The sequence below is a fragment of the Euleptes europaea genome, chromosome 8 (genome assembly GCF_029931775.1).
Source record: "Euleptes europaea isolate rEulEur1 chromosome 8, rEulEur1.hap1, whole genome shotgun sequence".
Classification (NCBI taxonomy): Eukaryota; Metazoa; Chordata; class Lepidosauria; order Squamata; family Sphaerodactylidae; genus Euleptes; species Euleptes europaea.
Window position 1 is genome coordinate 6,730,307 of NC_079319.1, and position 25,715 is coordinate 6,756,021.

General features: G+C 42.1%; 1 protein-coding gene across 1 annotated transcript in view; it reads left to right on the plus strand.

The window, feature by feature from the left end:
• Positions 1-25,715, plus strand: part of TRAPPC9 (trafficking protein particle complex subunit 9) — a 187,383-nt gene that overhangs the window by 76,621 nt on the left and 85,047 nt on the right. The window contains exon 18 of the mRNA XM_056854642.1: positions 23,767-23,909. Within this exon, the coding sequence (XP_056710620.1) occupies positions 23,767-23,909 (143 nt within the window). The remainder of the gene's footprint in view (positions 1-23,766; positions 23,910-25,715) is intronic.

Genomic DNA, 25,715 nt, shown 5'->3' on the forward strand with positions numbered 1-25,715 from the left:
TTTTTATATGCCGACTTTCTCTACCTCATAAGGGAGACTCAAACCGGCTTACGATCACCTTCCCTTCCCCTCCCCACAACAGACTCCTTGTGTGGTAGGTGGGGCTGAGAGAGCTCTAACAGAGGTGTAACTTGCCCAAGGTCACCCAGCTGGCTTCGTGTGTAGGAGTGGGAAACCAATCCAGTTCACCAGATTAGCCTCCACCACTCATGTGGAGGAGTTGGAAATCAAACCCGGTTCTCCAGATCAGAGTCCACCGCTCCAAGGTATGACACCTCATTTCTTGATCACAAAGTTAATATCCCCAGAAAAGAAGCATTGTGCAAATGGATCGGTCGGGTAGATCCCAATTTACCACTTAGCTGAAATATTCACTTGTGCAGGAACAGCTGAAGGAAATAGAAGGGTTTTGGGGAAAAGAAATGAGAAATCGCTCATCAAAAAGAAATAGTTTAAGATGAAGGGCAGATCTGAGTAACGGGGTACAATTTTTTGACGTGGAAGCAGGCGGATTAGCAGTTATCCAGGACACACCACCAGAACTCCTTGCTTCATAGAAAACAGTGTTGTTTAATTTACAGTGCACAGATAAAAGACAAACCGTCACGTATGCTTCTCTCCACCAAACTTCCCAACACAGAGTTACAGTTACATAGGCTTATATACATAACACCACCTGAAACCAATAAGGCCACCTGCAGACCTGGCCACAGTATTACATCATCCTACTGCTTCAAACCGGTTAGTTGCAGTTCACCCTAGAACCTACAAGGCTATTGCTGCCTCTTGCATCATCCTAGATGCCTCTGATCTGACAGCTACCTGTCAGCTGTCTCTGTCAGATTATTATGGGCAACTTGTTACTCTGACATTTTTATCCCTGCATTCACAGCTCAGCCAAAACATGGCAGCAGCTTGGTTTAATAGAGATCTAAAAAGTATAATGAAGCACATGATTTCAAATATAACACACATCTGTGACAAGCAGTGCCATTACCTTTGAAATTACATTATGTTGGCATGGACAGCTCATTAAATTGCTGTATACCAAGTGTCACATGTGAAAGACATATAATTTGTAGACAACATTTTCTGCGGTCCGGCTGGCGTCCGCTGAGGCAGTGAAAAATTGGTTTATAATCCAAATAGGTTAATACTTTAAAACAAATTACCCCTCAGAGAACTCAGGGAAAGATTTTTGTGTACTTGACAAAAAAAAAAAAAAAAAAACACATGGTCTTTTCCTAAATAATAACACATGGAAATATTTGAATAATTGGACTTTCAGATATTCTTTGCCAGGTGAACATTTTTAGTGTTTTAAAAATGTCAGCACTATGGTAATTCTTCCAAAAACAGAGTGTGTGAGTTGTGCCGTCAAGTTGCTTCCGACTCATGGTGACCCTATGAATTAGTGCCCTCCAAAACATCCTATCCTTAACAGCCTTGCTCAGATCTTGCAAATTGGGGGCTATGGGTTCCTTTATAGAGCCAGTGTGGTGTAATGGTTTGGAGCGGTGGAGTCTGATCTGGAGAACCAGGTTTGATTCCCACTCTCCACGAGCAGTGGAGGCTAATCTGGTGAACCGGGTTGGTTTCCCCACTCCTCCACGCAAAGCCAGCTGGGTGACCTTGGGCAAGTCATGCTCTCTCAGCCTCACCCACCTCACAGGGTGTCTGTTGTGGGGAGGGGAAACGATTGTAAGCCTACTCTTCGTCAATCCATCTCATGTTGGGTCTTCCTCTTTTCCTGCTGCCTTCAACTTTTCCTAGCATGATTTTCTTTTCCAGTGACTCTTGTCTTTTCATAATGGGACCAATGTAAGATAGCCTCAGTTAAGTCATTTTCGCTTCTAAGGTCAGTTCAGGCTTGGTTTGATCTATAACCCACTGACTTGTTTTTTTGACAGTCCATGGTATCCATAATACTCTCCTCCAACACCACATTTCAATGGTAACCACTGTAGGGTTTTCAAGGCAAGAGACAAACAGAAGTGGTTTGCATTGCCTGCCTTTGCTGGTCTTCCTCGGTAGTCTCTTATCCAAGTGCTAACCAGAGCTGACCCTGCTTAGCAGCTGAGATCTGATGAAATCAGGCTAACCTGGGCCATCCAAGTCAATGCAAAATTGAGATGCACTGTCATTATGGATGGCACTGAAATAAGATTCCCCCCCAACCATCCCATAGTGTTTAAGAGTACTAATTAAATACGTATTATGGTTATATAATCACTGTGATTTTGAACATCTGAACTTGTTTTGAAAGGGACTGCATGCTGTGCAAATGGAAATTGGGAAATTAAAATGTCATATGCAACGTACACTGTCTAGGGTTTAACAAATGGTTTGTAGATAAGGTTGCTTAGACGAATACATATTTTTAAGTGATCCATTGTTTTTAATGCCTGAAAGTTATAGATGATCTTCATAATTTGCTTAGTACAGTAAAGTGGCTTCCAAAATCCTGATTCTCCCCCTCCCTTCTTTGTGGCAAGGCATTGATGAGTCTGTCTGAAAGCATCTATGCTTGGGTGCAGTTGGAATGCCGTTTCTTTCTAGGGAGACTTCCACCTTTGCGGTATAGTGACTGAATCATTGGCCACCAATGTGGTCAGCACAGCTCTGAATCCTCCCTCCTCCAGAAATTCAGTGGATGTCCTGGGTTGAATAACTGTTTCTCACTTTTCCAAGGTATAAGCTTTCAAGAGTCAAAGCTCCCTCTGTCAGATATGACGAAGGGAGCTTTGGCTCTCGAAAGCCTATAACCTAGAAATCTTGTTGATGTCGAAGATGCTACTGGACTCAAATCTTGCTCTTCTGCTGCAGAACAACATGCCGACCCACCTGAAACTATTTCTTAGTTACTACCTCAAAGAATTGTCATGAGGACAAAAGTGCACATGAGGTGTACTGCTCTGATCTTATTTTATGAAGCACGGGATACAAACGTGACAAATGTTTGTCTCCTTCAAAGAGAACTCCTACATGCTGAGCTGAGGCATTATGGAACACATAGCCTAGACATTCTGAAGTTTTAGAGGAAATACTGTGGTTTTTCTGGTAGCTCTTCCAAAGGGTTATTTTATTGATGGATGGATTGATTTGATTTGTACCTCACCCTTTCCTGGCAAGGCCGGGCTCAGGACAGCTTCCAACAATAGTAAATATACAAATATAAAATCTAAAACATATAGTTTAAAACCATTAATCGTAGTTTCACTCCACCCTCATCTAAATTTATCCCAGTTTTCCTAATTATATGTTCTGCATCCAGATTGAAGAGATAGTGAGATAAAATACATCCTAGTCTAATGTGTGTGTGTGTTAAGTGCCGTCAAGTCGCTTCCAACTCATGGCGACCCTATGTCTAATACCTTTGCCAAATGGAACCGAAGTAACGATGTAGCTTTGCTAAAGTAGAATCGTAATGTAGGTTCCTGATTTCTAAGGCTTCACTCTCTTTCTCCACTTGCTAAGCCCTACATTGTGGGACTAAGAGAGAAGTAACATAATTCTTGCCTACCCCCCCAATGGACAGAACCTGCCTGACCACCATGGCCATCTTCGGGTGCCCTGCCTTCTAAGATTAGGCTGGTGGGAACCTGGGACCGGGCCTTCTTGAGCATGGCACCAAAGCTCTGGAACTCTCTCCCCAGAGAGATTAGTCTGTCCCCTTCTGTTGCCATCTTCCGCCAGCCGTTAAAGACTTTTTGTTGTTGTTTCGTTTGGCATTTCCTCAGAGATCCCTCCTCCCTGACCAATGTTTTAATTGCTGTTTTTATGTCTGTGTATGTGTTTTAACTCAGGTTTTTTTTTATTTGTGTTGGGGGGTTGATTTTTTTTTAAATACTTTTTATTTTTCGAATTTGACATAGACATACCCATACCCATTCACATACAGATTGGGCTTTTTCCAGGGAAACTAATTTATATAATAGTATACATCACACATTTCTTCAACTATGTGTATATAAGCTTTCTATTCTTTACTAGTCACACCACTAGTCCTCTAATTATTCCAGATTCCAAAGCTCTGATTTCTAACATAAACCTTGTCTATTGCTTCTTGGGGGGGTTGATTTTAGTGGGTTTAAAGTGAGATTTTATCATGTTTGCTTTAAATTGTTAGCCACCTCAGTAGCCCTTATGAGGGCAGAAAGGTGTGATATAAATTTTATTAATAAATAAATACAATGAAAATATAACCTACAATATAACCTAACTAGATGGTGGCAACAGCCTTCCCCAGCTGCTATTCCTCATGAAACATCTGTTGATTACTTCTCTTAGATCTACATCTTGCGAAGCAACAGGTGAGTTTGTAAATCTGCATCTGATGATACCGTTTGAGACTCCTACAGTGCATTCCTAAGGAGGGTTACTCCAGTCTAAGCCCATTGAAATGAATGGGCTTAGACTGGAGTAACTCTCCTTAGGAATGCACTGCTAGTGGTGATTCATGGAACTGAACGCTTCATCACAGAATTTAATTCTCTATGTATGGAGAACTGGGTGTTGGCAAGAAGGATTTTAGCATATCCCTCTCCTTTACATGGTAACTTTCTGTGTTCATGGATTTTTTTCCCCTTTTTGGATGAGCATTTTGCCATGTGAGACTCTGCCTGCACCGTAAAATCCACAGGTTTTCTACCTCCTCTTCTGCCTGTAAGAATTAAGTCTCAACACAATAAGAGAGTATGGAGAAAGACAATTATGCTGCAGGTCCTTTCTGACTGCCCCAGGGTTAGAATCACTGAACATTATGCTCATGATCAAATTTTGGGGAGTGATTGCTTCTGAAAACACATGTTCTTTGGGTGAATGACAGGCAGTCAGCGTTTGCCATTGAAATTGCTATTTGCCTTTAGTTTTTTTTTTAGGAACTGTGTTTTCCATCATGGCTTTCAGTTACATTTTTAATGCCTATCAAATTACTTAGTTGACATTTAAAGCTCTTGACTAATCTATTGATGCATATCTTGGTGACCGCCTAATAACTTCTGCCATGGCATCGAGATCTAGGGTCTTGTAACGCTCTTGTTTTGATGACCCCTAGACATTTGGAATTACAGAGCAGAAGGAATATAATTACCCGTTTGGAATGTAGCCAGGGCCACTGGGGTTAATGCCTCTTCTTCTTTTGCAAAAAGTCATTGAGGAGATTTTAATGACAGTGGCAGGACTCTGGCTGTCTGTACTATTTGGAAGATTATTCTTTCATCAGTGTAGCCTAAATTCAACATGGCTGTCAGGCACCAGTGTTTGTAGTTCTGTTTCTTTTCCCCCAATCTGTTCTAATACTTACTTCTCCTGCTCCATATAGGCCTTGCTGAAATCTCAACTACGTGTCCAAATTGTTACATAACCTCTTTTTAAAAAAAAATTGCTCCCAACTCTTTTTCTGTAATTTTCACATATTGCAAGAGTCCCCAACCTTTGTGGCCCTCTGGGCACATTTGCTATTCTGACGCAGGATGGTAGGCACAATCGCAAAATGGCCGCTGTGGGAGTTGGAGCCAGACACAAAATGGCTGCCACAGAAGACGGAGCCAACCACAGAATTTCAGGGAGCGTGATTATGCATAAATCTGATAGTAACTCTTCAACATTTCCAGCAGAAGGTCTGTTTATCAAGATGTTTTTAAATCTGCACAGCCAATCAATAGCCCAGCTGGGCAAAAAAAATTTATTTAAATCATTTATACCTTCCCTTTCTCCCCAGTGGGGATCCAGAATGGCTTACATAATTCTCTTCTCGTCCATTTTCTCCTCACAACAACCCTGTGACGTAGGTTAGGCTGAGTGAGACTTGGCCCCAAGCTCACCCAGCAAGCTTCCATGACATGGGTGGGGATTCAAACCTGGGTCTTCCAGGTACTAGTCTGACATTCTTAACCATTACACCACACTGGCCCTCAGAAGCTCCTTCTGGTCCTGCCCAAAAACATTTGGCAGGCTTTAGTAAAGGTGTTGATGGGACCCTGGCATGACAGACGCCACATTGGGGACCTCTGATATATTTGGGTATATGTTGACTGTGTTCTCAACATCTGTTGCGATTTGGGGGGTTTGAATGGCCAGCACCCAGCCTGATCACTGTGATAGAGTTGGGTCATCTAGTCCAACCCCCCGCACAATTCAGGAAATTCACAACTATCTCCCCCCCCACACACCCCCAGTGACCCCTACTCCATGCCCAGAAGATGGCCAAGATGCCCTCCCTCTCATCATCTGCATAAGGTCATAGAAACAGCATTGCTGACAGATGGCCAGATAGAAGAGGGGTGATTGCGCCATCTAATCTTCCCTCTCTGTTTGCCCTCTGGGCACAGCTGCATGCTCAGCAGATGGCACAGGTAATACAGGGGAAAGAGAATTTTTGATCTGCCTCCCTGAAAGTTTGATTGATAGTTGCTGGCTCCACCTTACTGGCAGCGAGCAACTTCTGGTTGGCTAGCCTTTTCAAAAACACAGCATTCTTGTTGAGGGCAGTGCCTCTGGGAGATAAGAGGGTTCCATTCTTCTGATGTGTCCCTCTGGCCTGGGACTCTAGTGGAAACATATTGGTGTTGTGATATCTAATGTTGGGATTGGAAGGGGGAAATATGTCAGCAATGCTAATTCTATGACCTTAAGCGGATGATGAGAGGGAGGGTGTCTTGGCCATCTTCTGGGCATGGAGTAGGGGGTCACTGGGGATGGTGGTGGGGAGGTAGTTGTGAATTTCCTGCACTGTGCAGGGGGTTGGACTAGATGACCCTGGTGGTTCCTTCTAACTCTATGATTCTATGACCTTTTATGGGGATTTTTTGGAGGAGAGTGGAGACAGTGCCCTGTGGGTATTGGATGTCCAATATATTGTGCATATTAAGGCCTGCAATTCAGGGAAGGCCTGGGGTGGGGGTACAACAGTGAGGGTTGTGTTGTTGGGACACATGCAGAGAGCTATGGTGGTTGTATTGCTGATTGCTTGTTTACTCTTTGCCTTAGCCCGGGAAATTTGGATGGAGTGGCTTCGCTCCATTTGCAACTTGGAGTTGTTCACTGCTAGCTGTATGAAATCTAAAATCTCTGCAATTTCACATTTGTTGTTTGAAGAATGGGTAGGATTGGGCTTGCTTGACCAAAACCTGGCTGGCTGGATAAATCTGATGTTATCTGATGTCATCCAGACATTCAGATGCACATGTTTATCAAAGGTGGACTCCTTGGGGTGGGGCTGTGGCTCAGTGGTAGAGTCTCTTGCTTGGCATGCAGAAGGTCCCAGGTTCAATCCCTGGCATCTCCATTGAAAAGGACCACGCAGTAGGTGATGGGAAAGACCTCTGCCTGAGACCCTGGAGAGGTGCTGCCAGTCTGAGTAGACAGTACTGACCTTGATGGATTGAGAGTCTGATTCAGTATAAGGCAGCTGTGTGTGTGTGTGTATCTTGCTCCCTCCTAATGTATGTCCTCTGGGTATGTGCGTTCATAATATTTGGCAAAAGAAAGTACCATACTGCCTAATGCTGGCTTTAGTATTGTGCAAGTAGAATATATGATTGTGATGTTAACCTTGTGATTATAATTCAGCACAAGGTGTGAATGTCTGAGGCTTCTTAATTCGCCATACCAAAAACTGCCGGAAGGGCCATATGGGACTAATAATGTGTTCCCCTTTTTTGTTCTGAAATATTATTGCTTATCTATGTCTTTGTACAAAATAACAGGTACATTATTTACAGATGAAAACTGGCAAAGAAATAAAGCTCTAAAGCAGGCTAAAACAGCCATATAAGAACTCACCAATGTATTGATATCTCGTGCATTTTCTTGAGTTATTCTAAAGATACTCCTTTTTAAAGTGATAAAAACAATCTTTTCATGCCAGTCCCTATTCTTTGTTCCTGCTACTTTCCTGAATGTGGTGCTGCAGACTTGAGTATAGCTATGTATTAACTTAATGCCATAAATGTCTTTAGTATCCTGTAAATATTTGGTTTCCCTCTGTGCAAATATTGAATGGAAGGTACAAACACAAATCTATGTATATAAGATATGTTTTTAAAGGGGGAAGAAGGTGTGAACTTTTGGTCTTGTTGGGGAAACCAGGTTTATGTAAATGTGTCACGTTTAATCCTCGAACACTCCTTCCTGTATCCTGTTTGGCCTGTGATGCCTTTGATTTTATTTAGGCAGATGGGGAGAAATGGTATCAGTGTTTGTTTTTAAGGGGAAATATTTAGGATTTGAAATGGAAGGATAATGCTAATTATTTCTGTATGGCAGTGGCTTCACTGTTTTAAAACTGCAATAAAGAATAGAGGAGAACAACATGTAATGGCTTCCGTATCAGGGAAATATAGGAAAAACTAAAAATGTCAGGAAAATATAGGAAAAACCAAGCTAGGAAAACAATGTTAGCACAAATTAATTAACAAGTAGAATATACTGCTTGTGCTCATGAATGCTCCTGCAGATTATTTTAATTTCCCTTGCATTTGAGGTGTTTCTTGTACATGTTTCTAACTGCAAACCTCCTCAAGCTCATGAATTTAAAGTGACGTCATATTAAGCCTCCTATCTTGTAAGCAGATGGGCTACAGCAAGTCACCATGTTGTGGCTAATATAGTTGTTGGCAGTGAGGGATATTGTCTCAGTGTGTCTTTAACGTTATGGTTCCAGCCATTATGACAAATTTAACCTTTTCTTTTGTTTCGTGACATCTTTGCCCATCCTATATGTAATGCTGCAAATGTTCATTAGTGTGAATTTTATTTCTGGGCATTTATAACATCCCATAAAATATGGTCCTTTTTTTTCTTTTTTCCACTAACAGACTTATTTGGGGTACAGATTTCAGACTTTGGAAAGAAGGGCACAACCAAAGAATTAAACTGTAGTAATAGCTTTTTATGCATTAGGGTTGCCACCTCTGGGTTTGGAAATTCCTTGATATTTAGAGTGGAGCCTGGGGAGGGTGGGGTTCATGGACTGGAGGGACCCCAGAAGAGATGTGATGCCATAGAGTGCACCTTCCAAAGCAGCCATTTTCTCCTTGGGAACTGATTTCTGCTATCTGGAGATTAATTGTAATTCAGGGAGATCTACAGTCACCATCCAGACTGTTGGTAAACTTATGCGTTACTGCCCCTTCCTGCTTGAGGATTCAACAGAACTGCTTGACAAAATTGCAGGTGTCCACAAAAGTCAGCATGGTCTCATATTTTCTATGAGAGAGGAGTAAGTAGCACGTGGAACTCTTAATTCAGCTTTTTGTTCTTCAGTAGGATTATAACGTCAGTAGTATCCCAAAGTTCAACACATCTACAGCCAAGGCCTGTGGTCCATCATGTCCACATACATGTTTTGGAAAAAGCATTACTTGACTCTGCTTACCATAAGCCTACTATCTTTCTGATTTATTATATATTTCCATAGCAGACCTTTTTATTTATCTTTACTTTAGAGGTTCAGAAAATCATCCCTCCCCCGCCCCCTGTCCATCTTTTTTAAAGAGAAGTTGATTGAACTTGCCTGCTTTGCTGGTCAAACTTTGTAGTATATGTTCTGTTAAAGTGAAATGAGTGTGTAAATAATGCTTAGCCCGAGACCATATCCATATGAGTTACTTAGCAATATTTGTTAAATGGTTAATATTGGAATATATATGTAAATGTATATATATGTCTAGATATATGTGTGTGTGTGTATGCTTTTGCTTAAATCCAGGTTTTCTCCGCCCCCATCTTTTATTTCTTATCTTGGATTATTCCTCCCCCTCCCCCCCAAAAAAGAATTTGACTGAAGCCATTTTCTAACACTTAGCAGGCCACAGAATCAATAATGCATTCATAACATTTGGGAAACAAAGACACAAAACCCTTGGATCCTTAATAAATATAGTAGCATTATAGAATACATTGTGAGATTTCATGCTAAGCTTGTCTGACTTTTGCGGGTGAACTTCCTTTTGCCGAGGTTGTTTTTTCTCCTTGCTTTGTCCATTATGATCATCTAAATAAATTACAAAAGTGGAATTCCCAGCAGTTGGAAAGCTGTCTTGAACATGACTGTGCGGTTCCTATACGCCTGATTACTTGGCTCGCCTCACCTTCTGAGTAACGACTTGCAGTTTGGGTATTTCCTCCTGCATTTTTATTAAATTCTAAAAGAGAGCTGACTTGGTGTAATCTTTCATAAGCCTTTGGAACCGTTCATGTTGTGAGGCAGTTTTGGAATTTCCTGGCTTCAACTTGTCCGTCCTAGCACGTCTCTCACAAAACCCCTGCTTTGCTGTGCAGGATTCTAGCGAGTGTTCTAGGGCATTAGAGGATGCCGGCCTATGTTAGCCTTTGTAGGAGTATGGATCTGGAGTTATATCCTTTTGACCTGCCTCCATACTATATTTGATATTAAAGGCCTATAAGATCCTGACTTCGTCTTCAATCTAGAAGCTGTTGTCTGGCTATGTTTGAGGAAAGGCTTACAAAATGCTAGAAGCTTCTGTCAGCTACACTAGGTCTCTTGTGTGTTGACAATAAAGTTTCATAAGTTGGAGTTTGTAACAAGTAGAAGAGATCTAACGGTCTGCTGAAGAGAGAAGCTTCTAGTTTTTTTCTGGCAAAAAAGTTACTTTGCTACTTAAAGGGGAAATTGTACCATTTGCTTGGAAACCACTCAGTTTAGACTGGGGGTCTCCAAACCTTTTGAGCTTGCAGGCACCTTGGGCCTATCACAGTTCTCCAAACTCTCTCAGCCCCACATACCTCACAAGGTGCCTGTTGTGAGGAGGGGAAGGGAAGGCAGTTGTAAGCTGCTTTGAGACTTCTTAAAGGTAGAGAAAAGCGGGATATAAAAACGAGTTCTCCTCCTTCTCCTTCCCCTGCTCCTCCTCCTTCTTCTAGGGCTGAGCTCCTCCCAGGCTTATTCGTCACAGCCATGTGCTGTCAGTAGATGCAGACTTTCTCTAGGCTTGGATACCTCTGTCTGTAGCCACGCAGGGAGAAAACTCCCTGTTGTTCGGAAACTGAAATCAAAATGTGTCTTTCCCCCCAAGGACTTGGTTCTGACTTTCCTCTACCTCCTTGATTCAGGCAGGGCTTCAGAGAAGCCTAGGAAGCCTCACGTTTGTGTCTGCGAGAATTGTCCAGAATAGCTGCTTCTGTCATAGGAGGAGGCTTCTTGGCTTGAAAAATCCCAATGTTTTGTGTCCGCCATTTTGTAATAGTGCCCACTACCCATGGGTTTCATAAAAAGACATAAGTAAAATGGTGAGTTTAGGCAGAAATTTCAGAGCAGAGGGACAAACTGTAGTTTCCAACAGTTTTAAGACGGGGACAGGAGAAGGAGAAAATTGGGTTCTGCTTTTAGCACTCATTAGTAATGGTCAAAGCTTTTGACTGTGTGGATCATGAAAAGCTACGGCTGGTTTTAAAGGAAATGGGTGTGCCACTACATCTGATTGTTTTGATGCGCAACCTGTACTCTGGACAAGAGGCCACAGTTAGAACAGAATATGGAGAAACGGAATGGTTTCCAATTGGCAAAGGTGTCAGACAAGGATGTATTTTATCTCCCTATCTCTTCAATCTATATGCAGAACAAATAATTAGGAAAGCTGGATTAGATTTAGATGAAGGTGGAGTGAAAATTGGAGGGAGGAACATTAATAATTTGAGATATGCTGATGACACTACATTATTGGCAGAAAATAGTGAAGATTTGAAACGACTACTGCTGAAAGTTAAAAGAGAAAGTGCCAAAGCAGGACTACAGCTGAACATCAAGAAAACAAAAGTAATGACTACAAGAGAATTACACAACTTTAAGGTTGACAATGAGGAAATTGAAATTGTTGAAGACTTTCTATTCCTTGGCTCCACCATTAACCAAAAGGGAGACTGCAGCCAAGAAATCAGAAGGAGATTGAGCCTGGGAAGGGCAGCCATGAAGGAGCTAGAAAATTTTTTAAGTGTAAGGATGTGTCACTGGCCACCAAGACTAGATTAATTCATGCCATCGTATTCCCTATTACTATGTATGGGTGTGAAAGCTGGACAGTGAAGAATGCTGATAGGAAGAAAATAGATTCCTTTGAAATGTGGTGTTGGAGGAGAGTGTTACGGATTCCGTGGACTGCCAAAAAAACAAATCAGTGGGTTATAGATCAAATCAAGCCTGAACTGACCCCAGAAGCTAAAATGACTAAACTGAGTATCGTATTTTGGTCACGTCATGAGACGACAAGAGTCACTGGAAAAGACAGTCATGCTAGGAAAAGTTGAGGGCAGCAGGAAAAGAGGAAGACCCAACAAGAGATGGATTGACTCAATAAAGGAAGCCACAGCCTTCAATTTGCAAGATCTGAGCAAGGCTGTCAAAGATAGGACATTTTGGAGGACTTTCATTCATAGGGTCACCATGAGTCGGAAGCGACTTGACGGCACTTAACACACACACAGAGTAATGGTCAACAGGCTGACTTTCAGGGAAGCTTGTCTGCTATTATTGCTGTTTTCCATTGAGGAACTCCCAAGTTTCCCCTAAAACACGGCTTGAAAATGGCCACTTTTGGTGGATTCCTGCCCTAGTAATCTTTTTGGCACTTCTGCAAAACAAATTAGAGCTGGATCTAAAATTCTGATATTCTGCGACACTTTCGTTGCATTCTAAATGTGTAACAATCTGTATTTTAGAAGCTATTCTCTCTCTCTGTCTCTTTCTTTTCCCCTTTTGGAAAATGCGTTCTCATTATATTCGGTGATACGGTCTGTATCAAATGAACAGAAGCTGCCTATGGATGTTCTTTTAGTTCCACTCGTATGAATCTATTCTTAAGTCTGTCTGCGTTGGAAAGAATATTTTGGCTGTCGAATGAACGCTGCATTTCAATTGTCAACAAAACTGTTTAGTGGTTGTCTGGGAAAATGAAATGGTGATTGCTTCTGATTGAGCTCTGCAGCTTTCCTTTTGTATTTAGAAGGGGACACACATTCTTGTAGCAGTTTTTAAAATGCACGGATTAGCAGTCTCGTATACCTGAATAATAATGTACAGCAGTCACTTATTTTTGGTGTAGATATAGTGTTATCATTTGCCACAAGAGTTTAAGCTGCTGTTGTCTTCCAGCACTGTTTTCTCTTGCACCTTTCTGCTCTTCAACAGGTACTTCATTTTTGTGTAACTTGATTGGTGGGCTGCTGTATATTCAGTGATTTTCACAGCACAATTTCCCTCTGTATCATAATATTTAGTATCATACCATCTTAATCCCCCCTTTATTTCTGTCATCTACTCTGAGTTGTGCTAGAGATTATTTTTATTCATTGGGCTTACTAGTGTTTTGAGAATTTGGTTGCCTCCTGCTACAAGTTAATATTTGAAGTATTGCTGAACTGTGTTATTTTCAAATAAAACAATTCTCAGCAAGCGCTAAAAGAAGATCAAGAAAGGCACCTTTTTGTGTTTCCCCATGTAGCTTTTAAAAAATCTAGGCAATAAATCTGACAGAAGAGCTCTATGTAGAGCGCTAGAGGAAAGATTAGGGATGCAGCACTGGATTTAGTAAGGCTAGCATAAATAAAACTAGGATAGGATGCTGATGGTAATAGGCCAGTCAGGACCCCCAACAGTCCTAACCAATTTTAAGCAGGGTCACATTCTGCACAGAATTTGACTTGTAAGACAAAGAAGCAGTAATCCTTTCTGGTTTTCATGCAGACTTGATTGAATCACGGCCTTGCGGCTTTTGGAAAGGCAAGTACGACACTGCCAATCAGCCTTTTGAAGGAACACATTTGCCCCTTAGCTTCCAACACTTTCATTGATAACCTGATACAATCTGAGTGTATGTGTTCCAGAGCAGCAATATCCTTACTTGCTAGGAAATGCCAACTTTGACCACGGAGGAGTCTTTTTTTTCTTTCTTGGCCAACTATTTGGAGATGGAAGTGACCCTGATAATACAAAAGTAGGGTTTCGCCATTATGAAGGGCTGAAGAATGTATGAAACTGCCTTATACTGAGTCAGACTGGCAGCAGCTCTCCAGGGTCTCAGGTGGAGGTCTTTCTTATCACCTACTTCCTTTTCCCTTTAACTGGAGATGCCGGGGTTGAACCTGGGACCTTTTGCATACCAAGCAGAAGATCTACCAATGAGCCAGAGCTCCTTCCCAGAAGAAGAAAATTTATTCAAGGTGGCAAAGCTGATATAGAGACATTTATGAAGGTCAAGTGAGAGATAGCAATAATGGGAGCACTGCTGCCTTCCTGAAAATCTACTCAGACTACGATAGTGTGTGGTGATTGAAAATACAAAGGCCCTCCCAACTGGCTGATAACTAGTGTTAGGGCTGTCCTGAGCAAATGTGGAAATCCTCTAGAAATTGGAGAATGGCACAGCTTGGAAAGCGATTTCTTAGTGTGTTTTCCAGTTATTTAAGGATGCACAGTTAGGTCATTGTGATTCCAGGTGGGGCAGGGGGGTGTCTTTCCTGATGTAAGAATTCCTAGAGATAGCATTTTAAAAAATACTATTTATAGTTTTCAGCTTCCTGTAGATCCTTGTAAATGCTAGCTCTACGTTTTTATGTTCATCTGCCAACCTATATGTATATATATTTCGGTCTGTAAGAGCAGCTGCAGATTTACACTGTTAATGTGCATGCAGTACGGTATGCTGGCTCTGCTTTGCAACCCAGTAGTATTCTGCTCACACTTCCAATCGTTACAAGCAAGGTTATTTTTAGCCAGCTGAAATGTAAAATATTCCTTTCTACGTTGGCGGTTTTTATTGAACTCTAGTCTAATGCACGCTTCAAGGTGGATTCTGCTGCTGTGTGGTCTGGCAAGCAAGGGGGACAGTGATGCATTGTTTAATTTCCCAGATGTGGATCCTGCAGAAGCTATATTTAGTTTCCGCCAATTGTCGCCGCCACCACGTTATTATACCAAAAGAGGCGAGGCAATTTCATTGCTCAGTGGCTTGATAAGACATAAACGTAGATGAATGAACTAGGCAAACATGTGGCATGGCGCACATGGTGCTTCGGTTTTTTAGCGTACACGCACGTTGCGCTGTGTCTGAGGAAAAAAGCTCCAGTGCTTTGCATAACTATTTTGGGCTTTATGTCCTTAGGTCAGCATTTAGTTACCGTTCGAGTTCTCACAAGGGCAGCAAATACCACAGATGGCCAACTTTGGCTTTAATTAGACGTTTGCAAGAGCTATTTTAAGCAGTTAAAACAGAAGTAGGCATGTAGGCTTCAGCGTCTTGGTTTTTGCACGCTATTGTAGCTTTCTTTGGGTTCCACGTTTGTTGGAATGGAAGACAAACTGTCACACTGTGCCGTGCTGTGGTGGTTCCACTCTTACCTTGGCCGGCACATTCCAGAAGGCAGTGCTGAGGGACTGTACTGGCCCCAGAGCATTTATGCTTTGGGGTCCTGCAAGGATCCGTCTTATCCCCCAGGCTGTTTGGTATCTACACAGAGCTCCAGCTCCGATCCTCCCTATCAGCTGGATCAGCGGAATGGTCCATCTGGTCCAAGCCCTGTCTCACATAGTGGCCAACCCGGTACTCTGGAAGGCCAATAGCAGAGTGTAGAGTCTGAGATCTTCCACAGTGTTGTCTCCTGGCGCTGGTATCCAGATGTTTACTGCCTCTGAATGTGGAGGTTTGGTGGCATTGAGTGGCTAGGAATGTGAAGGTGGCTGGCTGGGAAGTATGCACAGACGGCTGGGAAGTATGGATGGTTGGGAAGTATGAACAGATGCCTGGAGAAGGTAATGGGATGGATAAGGGCCAATAAACCCAAGCACAATTCCGACAAAACTGAGGTGCTGAAACCCAGGCCAGAAAGACCCAGGTTCTGAATAAAGGTTCAGACCCTCGTACTGGACGGAGGTTTCATTAAGCTCAAACGTGCATAGCAAAAAAGCCTGACTGTAGTAACATTTAGATGTGTCTAGCATTCGCAGATAACAAGAGAAACATCTGGCGCTTGATCAACACTGCTAAGATCACAACAAGCTCAGGTCGACCTTGTAAAGTGACCAGGAGTTACTTAATGACGCAAATGTGGTCAGAACACACCTCTTGTTAGAAAGTGGTCCTCCTCCAAGGATGGCCACGCAATCGCAATTGGAGTTTAATTATATAAGATATTCAGTTGTACGCATGCTTGAATAATAGTGAGTAGATTAGTAATGTGCTTTCCAAATATGTATAATGAAACGAGGAAATGAGATGCTATATATTGTTTGTTATTGGGAGTGACGGTGTGCTCTCTTCAACAGCCCCTTGAGTGGAGGGGGGTACCTTATTTGTGTGCACAGAAATAAACTTTTATTCCTTTCACCCCCTTGGTGTGTGGTTATTGGCTCAACAGCACCGGGGTCAAACTTTTTTTTTTTTATGGTTACAGTGCTGTTGGAGGCTAGCCACAATTCACAGTGCTGGGAGTTTTTTTTACCTTTAAGGTGCTTACTGGTGCTAACTGGGTGCTTGAAGGACCGCCTTCTCCCATACCGCCCAGCCCACCAGTTGAGATCAACATTCCTAGGTCAGTTCTCTGTGCTCCCACGTGCAAAGGGGGCAGTAAATAGTGATCACAGACAGGACTCCTCCGGTGGCGTCCCTCTCCTTTGGAATGCCCTCCAGCTTCAAGTGTGCATGATTGATTCCCCCTCCCCTGAATTTCTAGGTCAGCAAAAACGTCCCTTTGTGTTTCATATTCCAGTCAAAGTCTCTAATCTGTTTTCCTCAGAGCGTGCTTTATTTATTGACAACTTTAGAATGAATTACATGGTTTTCTTGCGAGCAGGGCAATGGAATACAGTTGTATCCTTTGTTGATCTCACAAAAATTACTCAGCCTAGTTGTCTTTTTGACTGGTATCCTATTACTGAATCATCCCAAAGGTTAGTTGTGAACTAAGGGTGTGACCTGCAGATTCTTGCCAGTCACAGATGGTTATGATGCTCTGAGCTGAATAAGGGTTTTCAGCAATGGTCCTTAAATTAACTAAGAAGAAGAGTTGGTTTTTGTATCCCGACTTTCTCTACTACTTAAGCAAGGATCAAACCGGCTTACAATCACCTTCCCTTTCCCTCCCCACAACAGACCCTGTGAGGTAGGTGGGGCTGAGAGAGCTGTGACTAGTCCAAGGTCACCCAGCTGGCTTCATGTGTGTAGGAGTGGGGAAACGAATCCAGTTCACCAGATTAGCCCCCGCCGCTCATGTGGAGGAGTGGGGAATCAAACCCGGTTCTCCAGATTAAAGTCCTCCGCTCCAAACCACCGCTCTTAACCACTATACCACACTGACTCTTAGGAGGCACCTGTGGCTCTTCGACATGCCACCTGTGGCTCTTCTGGGCTGAGTTCTGCAAAATGGCATCTACCCAATGTTTCCAGGAAGTGAGTAAGGCCATGGCCCTATGGGGCTTTTGGATTACAAAGAGACCCTGGCGAGCCGCTGCCAGTCAGAGTAGGCAGTACTGACCTTGATGGACCAAGGGTCTGGTGTTCAGTATAAGGCAAATTTATGTGTTCATATGGCTAAGTTGTTCAGGGCCTTTTCGGAGCTGAGACAGGACTGTTAAAAACCTGAATACAGAGAGGACCTTCCGAAGTGCTAAAATTTCGACTGCAAGTAGCCTGATCAGCAGTATGACACGCAAATAAGAATTATTATATTGTCTAGTTTGCAGACCATAAGCTAAAATTCTAGCCAGAACGTTTAACTTTGTCAGCAAAATAACCCTTATTTATCTGCTTCTCTTTCCGTACAAGAATGGATTAGAAGGTCTAAATATTATATAATGTACCAATAAAAATACTGCAGGAAGCATCAATTGTGCCACCCACCTGTAGCAATAAAATTTACAAAGTATGCAGTATCAGTCCATGAGAATAAATTCTGAAAGTAATTAGTCTATTATTTTAAAGAATGTAAATTCATAACCAGTTTTGAGCCTCTACTGGGCTTGAATCTAGTTGTTCTACTGCAGACCAACACGGCTCCCCCCATAAACTTGTATTTGTTGTACTTTTTTTGGAAAATGAAAACTGAGTTTCTCTGTAAAATTATGTGCTCAATGTGGCACACTTTAAAAATTTTATTTATGCCTCGGTCTCTTAGCACAAAATGAGAGCTAAGACTTGATTCTTTAAAAAAAGAAAAGAAAGATTGGTTACAGAAATTTAGCTGATAGTGCCACATTTTCTTTATTGTAGTGCTTCACAGAATTGCAGCATAGCCTCAGGTATGCTCTTCTAAAGGAAATAAGTACTTCCAACATGACGGCGTAGCAAAGTAATGATGCAAGAAAATCTATCATTAGCTGATGCAAGAATATCTATAATTAGCAAATGGTATTCTGAATGAAAAGTTAATATTCTCATGATGATATTAAGATATTTGATCTAAAGAGAAAGGAGCAAGGGAAAGAGAAAAATTATAGCAAGAAAATACCTTTAGAGGAGGGATACTAGATAACTCTGCAGGAACGTTCATGTTAGTTTTGAATCCACATTCTGTCTCTCAAAATACCTTAATACCAGAAGCAACAAATATTCTTGAGGCACCGTAAACAAGGTGAGGGTGTTGTCATCCACTAGAATAAATGCCAGCTACCATGTCCATGTGAATTAGGATATAGCATTCTACAAACCAAGTTTTTCAACTTCAAAATATATTGTTTAAAGCAGTGGTGCTCAATGTGGCACCTGTGGGCATTACAGTGCCCGCTGCTGTGTTTCCTGGCACCTCTTTCCTTGTGCCCTAAAGCAAAGGGCTGATCCTGGTTTTCCGCCACCCCAGTGGATTAGGAATTGCTGCAGAAATGTCTAGGAAGCGTTACCTTTGTGTCTGCAGGGAGTACTTGTTCAGAAAGACAGAGCTGCTGTCATCATAGGGAGGACACTTGGAGTGGAGTTCCCAACATGTTGGGCCGGGGCCCAGCCCTTGGGGCCACCATTTTGTGCTTGGCCACGCCTCCACTCACCAGTTTATGGTGGTGAGCCATTACCTGAACTCAAAATCCAGAAGTGCCCACAGGTGCAAGGGTGAAGAATCCTGGCTTGAAACATGCTTCTGTATCAATAACCCTGAACAAATAGCTTTGTAAACAAACAGTCATACAATATGGTTAGGGGTTTTTAAATTATTAATTTACTATTTTTACATCTGGCCAATGTTTTGTTTTGTTAAAAAAGTACTCAGAGCCTGCTCCTGTTTTCTTGCTGAAGTAAATTTCCTTGCCCGTGCTACCAAAATCTGCAGTTAGAAAATAGACTGTCCACCCTCTGTGCATTGAACGTGTAGAACTAGACAGGAGGATGGGTGAGTGGGAGGAAAATCCATCTTCGTTCTTGTGGTGATCTGTCAGGTCTCAGAATTTCCATTGGCCTACCAATCTGCCAGAAAGGTTTAGGGGAGTTGCTGTGGCTCAGTGGTAGAACATCTGCTTGGCATGCAGAAGGTCTCAGTTTCGATCCCAAGCATTTCCAGATTAAAGTATCAAGTAGTGGGTCACAAACACAAACACACGCCTTTATTGGCATATAGAAAAGAGGAACATACATTAGGATAAATCTGAATACAAATAAATAAAATTGGATAAAACAATCCCAAATCAGCTATTAAGGAATACTACATACCATTCACAATAGCTGATTGATAACTGCAAAAACCTTGCAACTGATTAAGTTATTTTTGAGTTTTGTGTGGTCATAAGATAGGATGTCCTGATTTCATCAGAAAGCCATTCCCTGTTTATAAACAGCGGGTCAATGAATTGGGATCGGCCACTAGCATAGAAGGGACAATTAAAAAGGACATGCATAAGTGATTCTATTTCACCATTCCCACAAGGGCAATCTCTGTCCGTAAATGGGATTTTATAAAATCTTCTGTATAACAAGGCGGAGGGTAGTGCATTTAGCCTTGCAAGTATATATGCTCTACACTGTTTCAGTGCAGTTAGACAAGTAAAGTATTGTGCTATATATTGTCTATTTGGCCAAGGCTCCCATCTCAAGAGGGAACATCTCATATGCTAACTGCATCTCAAGTAGTAGGTGATGTGAGTAGACAATACTAATTTTGATGGACCAAGGGTCTGATTCAGTGTAAGTCAGCTTCATTTGTTCATGTCCCCCACTCCCCCAGTGAGCAGTTGACGATATCCGCAATGTATGTAGAAAGATGTCAGTCATATACGTTTTCTGTTGTTATAAGGTGTTGGTATACAGAGTTGACAAGGGAACTCATTGGTTCAGTTCACAGGGGCTGACTGTGTGCTAATACAATAGTAGATGGAAGCTGAAATCCATGGAGAATCACTATGAGTAGGTCTCTCTGTCTCTCTGTCTCTCTTTCTCTGTTTAGAGTGTGGGGAGAAAGGGGTTACAAAGGAATGTTTTCAACCAGTCAGTTAATGTTACACTTCTTACAGTTCTAAGTATTTGTAGAGCTCCTTCCAAATGCCTCAAAGGAGAGAAAAGGGGGTCTACAAAGGTCGCTGCCAATCACACTGCCGGGCATGGCTTGATTCCTAAGGGATCTGATTAATCCAGTTAAAAAGAACAGACGTGTTACTAATATATTAATAAATGGTTTTTTAAAGTAGGGGGTGTAATCTTCTCTATGTTTTTCCCCCCGACAGTCATTAACACCCGGGAATTATGTGCGTCCTGGGAGTACAAGCTGCCATTCATCAAATTAATTATGTTGCCATCATTTTTTTTTTAATACACTGTAGTTGGATATACTTTGAGTGCCACGAATGAGCTCCTGGCTGTGAAGGTTGCATTAAAGATAATGGACGCTGCACAGTCACATCATCTACTCTTTGCAGCAAATTTAGCTCTCTGCTGGTCACCATTGTTCCGTGGAACAGCTGGAGGCACCTTGGAAATAAAGCAGTTGTATAAAAGTGCTGCTTGACCGGCCTCTCCCCCCACCCCATGCACACCTTCCTTTTCTGAAAAGCTACTAGGCCTTTGTAGTAATATTTTCATGGCATTTAATTTCTTTAAATTGCTATGAGAAAAATTAACACAAGCGAGTTACTTTAACCCTTTCAAAATATCCAGTATTTTATACCAGTCTTGTGGTTATTCAGGTGTTGTCTGTCCACATCACCCCTTCCTTCTAGGGCTGGGTGCTTGAATTGTGTCACCTTTTGAGATTTTGGCTTTTGCTGTTTCTTTCGCTGTATATCTAAGATTTAGTCGAGCTACAGAAATTTGTCAATGCTGAAAGGCTGGATCCTTCAACAAACTTGTTTGCTAGCTAACTACCAGAGTAGTATTTAGGGATATAATCTTGAACACATGAAGCTGGCCTATATGGAAACAGACCCTTGGTCCATCAAAGTCAGTATTGTCTACTCAGACTGGCAGCGGCTCTCCAGGGTCTCAAGGTAGAGGTCTTTCACTTCACCTACTACCTCATCCTTTCAACTGGAATTGCTGGGGATTGAACCTGGGACCTTCTGCATGCCAAGCGGGTGCTCTACCACTGAGCCACAACCCTTCTCCTAGCTTACTAGCTTAAGGAAGCTCCCTTGATCATAGTCAGAAGAGAGGACCAGGCAGAATTCTGGGCCTCCAAAAGAACTTGCGCCCAGTCCCCATGTTAGAGTGAACACACCAATATCATCCTGCCTGTAAGCATGCATATCTGTTTCTAAGAAAGAGCCAATGTGTATTCAAAGAATGGAAGTTGCCCTTTCCTACTTTACTGAACATTATGTCATTAAAAAAATTAGAAATAAACTGGATCACTACTTGTGTGTGTGTGTAAAGTGCCGTCAAGTCGCAGCCGACTTATGGTGACCCCTTTTGGGGTTTTCATGGCAAGAGACTAACAGAGGTAGTTTGCCAGTGCCTTCCTCTGCACAGCAATCCTGATATTCCTTGGTGGTCTCCCATCCAAATACTAACCAGGGCTGACCCTGCTTAGCTTCTGAGATCTGACGAGATCAGGCTAGCCTGGGCCATCCAGGTCAGGGCGGATCACTACTTACTTTGCAAAAAAAGCACAAACTTATTTTTTTTCACAGTAGAAGCTTGTCTTAAGCAGTGTTAGCTTTCTGGTGCTGCTGATTCCAACTCAGCATTCTGTTAATTATACGAGCTGGAAATGTGTGTTCTTAGAGTGCCTCAGTCTCCCCCCTCCCATTTTTGTATTCCCTATTGATTATCGAGTGAGAGAAACTGTAGTTCAGTAACAAGAAATTAGAAAATAGGAGTTTGTGCAAGTTTGCCAGTTTTTAAGTGTGTGTGGTGTAACAGCTGCCTATAAGGGTACTTCCTTTGAGACATGGAATCAGCTACCTAGGAAGGTGGTGAGCTCTCCCTCACTGGCAGTCTTTAAGCGGAGGCTAGACAAGCACTTGTCAGAGATGCTCGAGGCCGATCCTGCATTGAGCAGGGAATTGGACTACATGGCCTGTATGGCCCCTTCCAACTCTATGATTCTATGACTCTACGTATGGAAAGCATGCTTATATAGTCATAATTTTATCCTCTTCAACACCTTCATTGTTAGGCATTGGATTTATGAGCATCAAGAAGTGTTTTGTGTCCCCCCTCTCCCTAAAGGTGAGCGTGTTAGACCTTGAGTGATTTTTGGCAGGCCATCTTTAGAGAAGATATATTAAATATGCTCACCTACAGTTGTGAAAAAGTGCTAAGCATCTGTAATAGACCTGTTCAGTTTTTAATTGCTTCAGTGTAAACTGAGAAAGTGGTTATGTAAAATGAACTGTGCTGCATATGAGTAATCAGTAACACATAATTTTATTTTGTGAAATTTGATAAATAAGGTCTGCTAAGTTACAAGAGACACGCAGAGGTGGTTTGCCATTGCCTTCCTCTGCACAGCAACCCCAGTCTTTCTTTGAGGTCTCCCGCCCAAGTACTAAGGGAAGCCAGTCTGGCCTTACTTAGTTCTAATGAGCTTGAGTGGTTTGGAGTGGTGGACTCTAACCTGGAGAACTGGTAGGGTTGCCAACCTCCAGGTAATAGCTGGAGATCTCCTGTTATTACAACTGGTATCCAGCCGATAGATGTCAGTTCCCCTGGAGAAAATGGCTGCTTTGGCAATTGGACTCTATGGCATTGAAGTCCCTCCCCTCCCCAAACCCTGCTCTCCTCAGGCTCTGCCCCAAAAACCTCCTGCCGGTGGCAAAGAGGCACCTGGCAACCCTGTCTTTGCCGCCTGCTGCCTTTGAGCCCACATGGAGTTTGGGGGCAGCAGGTGGCGAGAAGAGCCTGGTTTGATTCTTGTAGTACTAGAGGTCCATAAAACTATTAATACCAATGTTTGATTGTTTTTATGAGAAGCTAGCACAAGCATGATTGTAAATGGATCTCCTTATTTGTACCAGAATTGCCAAGAGAAATACATGATTATACAAGGCAGAAATTGTATGATTAAAAACGAGAAAAAGAAAATTGATTGCTCCAGAAAGAATGTGTACTTTTTACTGATTGGCTGTAATTTCTTAGAGCAGGCCTACATAACGTGACCTAACTAGCAGAATGCACCCTACCAGCCTTGGTTAGAGGCTCAATAAATGACTTTTTGAAGCTCCATTGCATGTCTGATGCGGTGGATGAGCTGTATTTGTCTTGAGGGGTCACACATTCTTCAAGCCTCTTTGACAGCAAAGGTGTAAATTTACCCCACCAATTTGGAAATCAGCTGCATTTTCGTAGTACAAACTAATAGATTAATATGTGCATATTTTTCTCTCCTTTATGTTTCTAGACACTGGAAGCCATCTTAAATTTCAAATATTCGGGAGGTCCAGGACACATTGATGGATATTACAGGAACTTGTCCCTTGGGCTTCATGTCGAAGTGGAGCCATCTGTCTTTTTTACACGTGTGAATACCCTGCCTGCAACAAGGTATGTTCTGGCCACAAAGGTCTCTTCCTTACTCTCAATTTTGTTGCTCGTGTGCCCCATTGTTTTGTTTTTGGTGTTCTTTTCCATGTGTGTTTTGCTCCCTCTAGTAGTCACTTCATTATTACATCATTTCACTCCAGCATATTTCCCTGGGAATAGTGGTTATAATTTCATAGTGGTGACCCAGCCAGGGTTGCCATACCCCAGATGGGAAATCCCCCATCCCAGTTTTTGTTTACTGCCGCTGCCGTCAGGCCAGTGGTGAAACCCAGAAATGATGTCACTCCTCCCTAGGGAATCGCCAGAAAAACCTGTTGTTTTACCATAGAGATTCTGATGATTCCTAGAGAGGTGCAATATCAGTTCTGAGTTTTTGAGGAACTGATGTCACGCAATCATCAACGGGTGCCCCCAATGCCCCTCCCAGCCTCTCACTGGTTGCCAGGCCCTGTCTGGAAACCCTAGACCAGTGGTTCCCCACCTTTTTTTGACCAGGGACCACTAGGACTTTTTTGTTTGGTGCAGGGACCCCAAGGTTCAAAATAAAAATTCAGAGAATTTGAAAATAAACTTTAATCATAACTGTTAGTTAAATATTAAAGTTAGAATACGGTAATATTTGAATATATATTTTTATAATAGAGAACTTTTAATTGTAAATCAATGTGATTTTTGAGCTTGCATCCTTTTTACAAGCTGGGCAATTCTGGGGCTAATACTGTTGCTCAGAGCTACACGAATATCATCACTTGCTTCCAATCGATTTGTGGTCTTGTTCTTAATGATAAGCAAAGCAGAAAACCCTTGTTCGCATAAATAAGTTGTGGAGAAGAGTATAAGATATCGCAAGGCGAATCCCCGAACTGTAGGATATGAAATAGCTTTTTTACACCAGAACTCTTCAAGAGAAACTGATTCAAACGCATCCTTACAGTGCCTATCATTTTGGAATTCAATGAGCTCTTCCTGGATTTCTTCTGCAACCTCTTCAACAGCAATACCAAAAGGATTGTGAATCAGCTTTTGTGTATCTTTTGATTCTGTCTGGTTATATTCTGGGAAGTAACGGTGGAATTCATCGACCAGCATTTGCAGATGACTTCTGATGTTGTCTTGTATATTCGTGGTGATCATGTCATCTTTACTATCATCGACCAGTGCTTTTAATGCCACAAACACAGAATAATTGTTTTTGCCTACCCATAATTGAAGTTTGCAAATAAAGGCACGCAGTTTGTCTTCAAACATAAAAATGTTTCCCACACCTGCTAAATTTATGTTTCCAGAACCTTGCAACTGTAAGTTTAGTTTATTCAGATGTGAGAAAAATATCCACAAGATAAGCCAAATGCATTTGACTTTTCAAATCAGAAAACAGCTCTAGTAAATCCTTAATTTTCTTCTCGGCTAGGAACAGCTCAACCTCTTTTCTTGGTTCAAATAACCTTCCCAGCATATTGCCTTTCGATAGCCAACGAACTTCGGTGTGGAAAAGAAGAGTCTCATGATCGGAGTCCATTTCAGTGCACAGTTTTTTAAAAAGGCGTGTATTTAAGGCGCTGCTTTTAATAACATTGACCACTTTTATGGCCATTTCCATGGTATTAACAAGGCTTTTAGGAAGAGTCTTGGAAGCTAACGCCTGACGATGTATGATACAATGAGTTGTTATTGCTGAAGGATTCTTCTGTTTTATTAATGTTGCTAGACTGGAGCGTGATCCTAACATGGCTGGAGCGCCATCCGTACAGAAGCCAGCGAGCTTTTCCCACATAATGCTATGTTTCTCAAAATACTCCACTATTA